This window comes from Leiobunum rupestre, chromosome 4 (assembly GCF_980474605.1).
Source record: "Leiobunum rupestre chromosome 4, qqLeiRupe1.1.hap1, whole genome shotgun sequence".
In the NCBI taxonomy this organism is placed as follows: Eukaryota; Metazoa; Arthropoda; class Arachnida; order Opiliones; family Sclerosomatidae; genus Leiobunum; species Leiobunum rupestre.
Window position 1 is genome coordinate 49,058,231 of NC_143387.1, and position 8,160 is coordinate 49,066,390.

Genomic DNA, 8,160 nt, shown 5'->3' on the forward strand with positions numbered 1-8,160 from the left:
ATTCGATGAGAAAGTTGTAGAGCACTCTAAAACTTATAATTAAAATTGATTCTGTGGAAATAGGTCTATTTTTCAGAGACATGAGGTAATGATAAAATCAAGTTAGTACTACCCAAATTAAAGTTTGGGGGTGAAAATGTATGTCTATTGTAAATCAATATTCAACAAAACTTTTTTTTAATTCAAATGTTTGAAGATTTTTATGAAACAATTTTTAAGTTCAATGTGTACGGTTCCTCTGCTGCAATATAGAACTATCTGACTAATATTTTCCCTTCCAATAGGCCTTTGATAATTAAACCTAAAAATATAGTTTTACACTGTATCCCACAATTTCTTGTTTGTCTTAAAGGTCAGTGATATATTTTGTATTTAAAATTTCTTTTCAGAAAAATGGCTGTGCCAATCAAATTGAACTACCCTGTAAGGATATGCATTTTTACAAAAATCGCATCCAATGAGGTGGCCTCCTTCTGCGCACATTCTACAATATTTATCTCCCTCTTCATCTTGTGAAAAGATACCACTTCCATAGAATTTAAAGCATTTCTGAAATGATAAAAATTTCAAATCATTAAAAATACTTAACCTACATATACAATAAAAGACTTGTCACTTTTTGTACTATAAAAGGTTTAAAAAATTGCATCAATATCAAATTAAGCACAAAATTAATTGTAAAGAATTCCATGCCTTATTCTCAAATTTTTTTATATATTCTTGATTAAATTTAATTACTACTTCTTAGAGATACTATTATTTTTCATTTTAATAACTACACCATTTGAATATGTTGTTATTTAACTAATTTTTTGAAAATTACTTGATTTAAATCAGCTAAGATTAGTATTACTATTATAATTATTTTCTTTTATAAATGTTTTATTTTGTGACGTTTTATTAACAAAAATACCTATATACCTTGATACTACATATATATATATTCAGTTAGTAAAAAATATATTCTTATGAGTGAAGTATCCAGCCTGACTAGAAATATGAAACCATGTACCTCGCAGTACTCTTTTATAAATCATATTTTCCCAATGTAAAAGATTAGAAAATCACTATATGAAGTACTTCATTTCTCTTACAAAAAAGTAGACTGAGCCTGCTAAAGTACATATTTCAAGGTAATAACATTAGCTGTATAGGGAGACAGATATTTCTCTAATGAAATATGGTGAACACTGGTGCTACTTGGAAAAATAGATAGCTTGGCATTAATTTAATATTGAAGTCTTCCATTTTAATATACTAGCAAATCCATTCCATACTGGAATAGGATAGAATGGCGTTCTCGTAATTTAGGTTTAACTAAAATCTCTCAGCGAAAAGCAGCTAGTTTGTCTCTCAACACAGGGACTAATTTCGTAAGTCTGTTTATTGATTTGTTGATGAGATCAGTCTCTCTTATAATGCAGAGTCCAAACCCAACAGCGGGAGGAGGAACACATTGAAAACAGCTTTAATGAGTTTCAGGGTCTTTAAGTGATGTGGGACTGTGTCAAAAGCTTTTTGGATGAATCTTGCTATTATTCTTCAATCAACTCAGAAAAGTTTAAAAGGGGTAGAATAACTTATGTTACGTTACTAAACAAGTTCAACCTAAATCACGCAAAATTTCAATAAAAATTCCTTGATAAACTTACTCGGCACATGATAGTTCGCAAATCTGGGTGTTGTTTAATATCAGATGGATCTGAAATGTTTAAAATAATCCAACATGCACTGCATCTAATTGTTGAGTTTTCAATATGATGATCTATTGACAGTAAAAGAGCATGATTAGTATCAAAATAAATGTATTTCCAATTAACTAGTGGCTGCTGGATTTAGGTGTCTGCTTCAAAGAGAAAAATTCAGCAGCTAAGGGAAATTTCCACATTTTTCACTAACTAGTTATATGCATTTGCTCTTTTATTAATTAGGCCAACTATTCACAGTGCCTAAGACCTACAAACTTTATAGGAGCCATGAATGTCCAAACCTACGCATACAAGGAAAGCATATTTTTTCATAGCTACTCAAAAGGTACAATTTAGTTTGATTTCAAGTATTTTTTCTACAAGAGCGAAAACATTTTGCATGCACAAATTGGTGGTTTAAGCGTAGTTTTAAGTGATAAAAAACAAATGAAGGTACTTGTAAAAGTTACCAATTGTCTATAATATTGCACCTAAAGCAAAACTAAAAGAGATGCAGGCCAAGGTGTCACCAATATGAAGTCCAATATGATTTAAGCTTTTAGCTTTCCCTGTTTTATGGTTTTGAACAAATCTCTCTAGCCTATAAACTGCTCAAATAACAAAAACCCATGGTAACTTTATATTCTATGAAAAAGTAACAAAAAGGTTTCAGAATTTCAATCCCACAAAAATAGGAGAGTACACAAAGAGCGAGAATAATTAGTAATTCAGTTGAGTATAACAAAAAAATTAATTGGTTGATTCGTTTTAAAGATATTGAAACTTCCGATTCCCAGAATGGTGGCAAAAAACCAGAAAGATCTTTAAATTACCTTTAAGAGACGACATGGGAATTGGATCCATCCCTGGGAACTTTGCAAATTCCCCCATATTTATAGTTGTTAGCTTCCTCTTTAACCTGCATTCAAAAAAGTCAGTATGAGGAATTGAAATTACTGATTATGGCAGTTCGAGATGAATCTTTTAATTTGGTAATTTAAAAAGTTTTTTAGCACCTGTAAATACAATTACATTCATTTAGTAGCAATGGTTCCTAGGGAAGCTCAGCAACACAAAAACCTGGGGAGTTAATGCATCGTAATAATTTACTCAACTCTTATAGTACCAAGAAATTAAAAAAAAAACAGCAAAATCAAACATGATAATGACTTAATTTTTCTATTGTTTTTCAAATTTATTTTATAATTCTTTAACAATAAGTAGAACTAGAATTTTAGAGGCATGGGAACGAATATTACAATACAAGCCTTTAGACAACATTCCCAGAAGAGTTACAAGATGTTGTCTAATTTAGTCTACTGGAATGTTAGATATCCTCTTTCCCCCACACACTGAGCTATAAAGCAAGTTCAAACTGTCTAATACCAATCACAAGCGACCTCTTATGTAGGAGGGATATGTACCTGGAGACCCCAATGGGCCGGGGCCAATTTGGTAAATCTAGGACTATTTGATTATGTTTCCTACTGCACTCAAAGTAGAACGTTTTATATTTTTAAAGATTTGTTTAATTCAGAGTGCAAATATCTAGACCCTCAACCCCCAGGTCATTAAGGTGGTTTAATAGGTCTTTTTCGTTTTGTGTTTTGTGGCAATGGGAAATAACGAATTTCAAATTTGCTGCAGATGAGAGCTCCACAGCTGTTATATGGTCATTCTCCTAATTTGACGCAAGTTACTCCAGCTCGCCATAATGCTGGTTCACAAATTTCAGGTGTCTGTTTAGAATAACTAAGTACAATTGTACTTTTTGTCCATCCTAGCGTTACATGCTTGCATTATAGAGGTAGGTTCCTTGTTTAGTTCTTGATGATAATTTAAAATGTTTTCCTCTGTTGTTTCTATAGCACAATTTCCAATATAGTATTCATCTGTTTCTTCAGTTGGTTTTATTTGCACTTATTAATTTGTTCATCTAGCATTTGGCCTTTGTCTTATTTCTTTTACGGACGATAGTTTGTGTTGTTTTCCATCCCTTATGGAGGTACTTTTTTTTGGTCACTTTAACAAATGTCCTCTCATCCTAATTATTTAGTGCATACTTCTGGGAGCTGAATTACTGGATAATAATATTTCAATAAAAGAAGCTTCTTTCATAACATTACTGAAAACAATTAGCCCTAACATATCCCACATTACTGTTCTTATCTCTATTTTCTTTCATTTTATTGCTTACACGTTTTTCTTCATATACAGAATAAACTATGTTTTAGATAAACCTTTTTTTTTAAATAATATAAAGTTTATCTAAACCTGGTCTGCATAGTTTATGCTATTTACATCATCACCATGATTAAAGATTTTAGCATATAAAAGTGTATTTGATTATGTTTGTAAATTCTACAAAAATCAGTTGCAGGGCTCCCACTGAAATATTAAAATTATTCCAGGAAAAAGCCTTTTCACTCGTAAAAATAAGAGTAAAACCAGAACCAATTTCTTGGAATAAAAACTAAGTACAGACCAAGGTAAGACAAAATAAATTTGTTTTTTCAATTATCCTAAGACCTGAATTAGATTTTAATTATAACAAAACGGACATTAATATATTTGGTTTTTCACATCTGTAATTAATCACATTTTAAAATTTCTCTTGAACAGAAGTATGAAATATTTTAAGACAACTATTCTTTACCAGATTTATTGAAAATTAGGTACCTCGGGGACTAAACCCCGATTTTACAGTGGTTTAGGGATAGTGAATAAAAATGGGGCTTTAAAGTGGTATACTATGGACCTATATGGCTTGCGTCTTTTCAGCATCAGATCTTTAGAAACAAGCTGGTTGGTTAAACCAAAAGTGGATAGACAAAAACAGAAGGTTTACTTAATCCGCCTTTTCCCACCTCCTGTAATCTGAGAAGTCTCCTTGAAGGGCGAAATTGTTTCCTTCTCCCATTTGTGAAAAAGGGGGAGCCCTAAACTTTAACATTTACTATATCTCGCCACTAGGGGGCGCCTGTACAAAATGCACACATTTAGATTCTACTCTGCACTCTCTCTCTAACTCTAGCCCACATGAGAGGCCGCTCAATTGTCAGTGTTGTTTTATACCATAATGTTTTGTTATTATTAACGAATTAAACTGTTATTGTTATGGATACGATAGTTTAATTATTTAACCACTTCAACAATTTGCTCAAGATTACGTTTGAGGGCCATCGCACAGGGAACATGCGTAAATAGCCTTTAAAAAATAGTGCAGGTAGATTCTTCTCAAAATTACGTCCTTGGCAAATTAAAATTTAGTTGCGCCAGTTTATAAGAGGTTCTTGGTTCTTGGAATCTTTAATTAAATTTAAAGTTTTGAGGAATTTAAAAAATAAATTAGTGATTTCCTATTGGCCGCTACTGGTCACGTGCTATTTTTTAAAGTAAATCTATTGGCTCCGGATCGTATCTCAAATAATCATTTGGATTCGGGATTCTTAAGTGATTGTTTACAGGTTTCTATTTTGCCGTGTTAATACTGAATTAATAATATGCCACGGAAGAAGAATCCAGCTAATTTACATTTCAAAAACCAGCAAACTCAATGTAATACTTTCATAGTTTAAAAAATGTTATGATGTAAGTGTGCAAACTTTTGAAACTGTAGACGTATCATTGAAAAACAAAGGCTTAGACCATTTAGAAGTTCACTCTCACACTCTCTATCATAAGAGATTACTGGATCTATTCCATCTTCCGAACAGACTAAATTATGTATCCATCGGCACCAAGAATATAGGAAAGCAGAATACCCTCCACTAGAATCTTCTTCGTGTTTGAAGTACCGCATTTGGTATTGAGTATGCACATCCTGAATTAGTTCTACTAAGCAGCCGGAATCTCTCATAAACTCTAACAATTTCATTCTTTTCTTTGAATAATCCGTTAAAATAAAATCGGTATTTTCAAAACCGTTTAAAACTAAATCTACTCCGATATTTTTCTCCATTTTGGCATAACCAACGTTCAAAAAAAAGACTTGGTGAACATGTGTTCCAATAAACTAGCAGACCATAGTTTCTAAAGCAGTCGATAATGTAAAGAATTGACGCTTGGAAAGCTAGTGTCGTACTGAACTACTTCTAAAAGATCCAACGTCAGACAACTCAAAGATGATTGGTTAATTCACGGGGGGAGAGGGAGAAGATTTTATTGCTCCTCAGATTACACGAGGTGTACAGCCAAAGGTTAGCAACCGCGGACGAAGTAAACTTTTTGTTTTTGTCTATCCACTTTTGGTTAAACTGGTCTTCATATCAGAAAAAAAGGATGTGTTTGGCTATTAGCTCACTAAAGAATGCCAATGGGTATTCTCAGTGTTTGAGTCTAGTTGTCACTGAAACTAAAAGGTAAACAAAATGGGAATGACTGTGATTTTCTCAAAACTAGTCATGTTGCTTACCGGAGGCACTTACATAAGGAGACTAATTTACATTAAATTTTAGGTTTAAATAATACGCCTTAGTATCCTTCATATTGCTGAATTGGCCAAAATGTCAACATTTGTATATTTTTTGTACTGAACTAGTTGTTGCTGAGCTCCACTAAAAGCCGCTCTGTTATAAACGAGTAAGGGCAATGATTAGGAACCTCTTAATACTGTTTTAATAATTAATAATAATAAGAATAATAATAACAATAATAATCAGCTAAGCTAATACCCAAAGCTTCACCATGGGCCTAAGTCAAATAGTGACATGTAAAGATAATTACCAGTGGCCGGGTTATAATGCATAGGAGAGTGGTGGTAGGCCCTTTGTGCCACCCAAGCCAAGTGGAAACTGAAGATCTCTGGAGAAAACCCCTTTAACCAGTGGAGAGATAATGTGCAAACTCAACGCAGCTTTGTTGTATATTAAGCTATTTCAATTCACTGATGATACAGCAATGCTTAAGAATAATGAGAACCCAAATACAATCTGTAAATAAGCAATGACTTCAATATTAAATTTAAAAAATGCCACCTATTTTGAATTGATAAAGAGACTGAAGTTACATTTCTCAGCGAAACGCTACCGGTAACATGCATGCATCTAGATCTCTGCTTTCTCGACCCTAACGTGCTTTGCTTTTTTAACGCGCAAAATTAATATCGAAATCGCTCCATTTATAACTTACAAGTTACAATAGAAGCCTTGGCTTAGTCCAATTCCCATAGGACTATGACAATTATGGTACACATTTAGAGGGAATTACTTTTTCAATGTTATATTACTTCTAAATAAATTTTCTAAATAATTTCAATAACTTTTTATAAAACTTTGTCTTCTTAAGTAATAAATCAAAAGCTTTCAATCTGCTATTTTTGTTCTGAGACTGGGACTGGGACTGGTTATACACCAGTAACACTACAGACATCAGAATATACCTTGTAACATACTACAATAAGTTTAAATTTAAAATAGTACGCTCTTCATTCGCTAACACCATAGAAATCTTATACTCCTACTTAGAATGCTCCCGTCTACGGGAGAACCTGACGCCAAGTCATTTTGTAGCAACGACTAATTATTATATAGTCTTTTCTTAAGCTTCAGCCAATCAGCGGCCATTAATTGACTACGGCCATGGCCGTCTCGAGATCTGCTTCGCGCTCATAGCGGCCCAGGCGATCGTACGAACGTTGCCTCCGTTATATCAAGGCCTGGGTTCCCTCTTTCCTGAGCATTGTACCAGAGAGTGTAAAGATTATGAGAGGCGTCTCTCTTTCAAAAAAGCGTACTAACTTTTTTTTCCCAAAAATGTCCACTACTACCGTAAGAGCGATGGCGCCACCAGTGGCGCCGTTCTCACAGCGCGTGCGTTTCGATGTTAGGTTTAAAAGAGACGCAAAAACTTTCCAGATTTTTAATGCTAGTTTTACAAGGTTTTTAAATAATTTAGTGTGTCTGGGGTATATTGTTCCGTTTTAAATTGTGAAATATCGAAAACAAGAAATCCTTGTTTATCTTTTTATAAGTTTCCATAGGAAAAAGACTGGTAAATTCGCATTTTCATTAGATAGGCTTATTGGCATATTAACTTAATATAAATTTTAGTTCTATTTTGTGACTGAAAAATGTAAATAATGATGGGCTTACAAATAAAACTACGGAATATTTACACGTTAACCATAGAATTTGCGCGAATCATTTCATTGATGCCAGTTTCATGAATATTAGAACTAAAAATAGGCTCACACCATCCGCTGTGCCAACAATTTTCAGTCTTAATGACTCTACACCATTGGAAATTTCAGAAAATGGTAATTTCAATTCAAGCCTTGCTACTCCTCTGAGAAGATCTAAAGGATAATTTTGGTTTTAAGTTTTTATTAACGGACAGGATTAGCCAAGATTTTGTAGATAATTTTCTTGGATCTATAAGACAGAAAGGAGGCAACCGTGATCATCCCAATCCACAACAATTTCGAGCTGCATACAGGGCTGCCTCTGTGAATAATCTCTTGAAACCACCGGAT

General features: G+C 33.3%; 1 protein-coding gene across 4 annotated transcripts in view; it reads right to left on the reverse strand.

Annotated features, from left to right (window-relative positions):
* Nucleotides 1-7,009, reverse strand: part of LOC149948080 (uncharacterized) — a 50,371-nt gene extending 43,362 nt beyond the window's left edge. For 2 of the 4 annotated variants that reach the window (XM_090172874.1, XM_090172871.1), the window contains exons 1-5: nucleotides 6,819-7,009; nucleotides 6,414-6,619; nucleotides 2,522-2,607; nucleotides 1,653-1,765; nucleotides 444-549 (exon numbers count right to left, since the gene is read on the reverse strand). In XM_090172874.1, the coding sequence (XP_090029000.1) occupies nucleotides 444-549; nucleotides 1,653-1,765; nucleotides 2,522-2,579 (277 nt within the window). In that variant the 5' untranslated portion in view covers nucleotides 2,580-2,607; nucleotides 6,414-6,619; nucleotides 6,819-7,009. Of the gene's footprint in view, nucleotides 1-443; nucleotides 550-1,652; nucleotides 1,766-2,521; nucleotides 2,705-6,413; nucleotides 6,620-6,818 lie in introns of all 4 variants that reach the window. The other 2 variants (XM_090172873.1, XM_090172872.1) reach the window with 2 other exon arrangements.
* Between the last annotated feature and the right edge of the window lie 1,151 nt (nucleotides 7,010-8,160).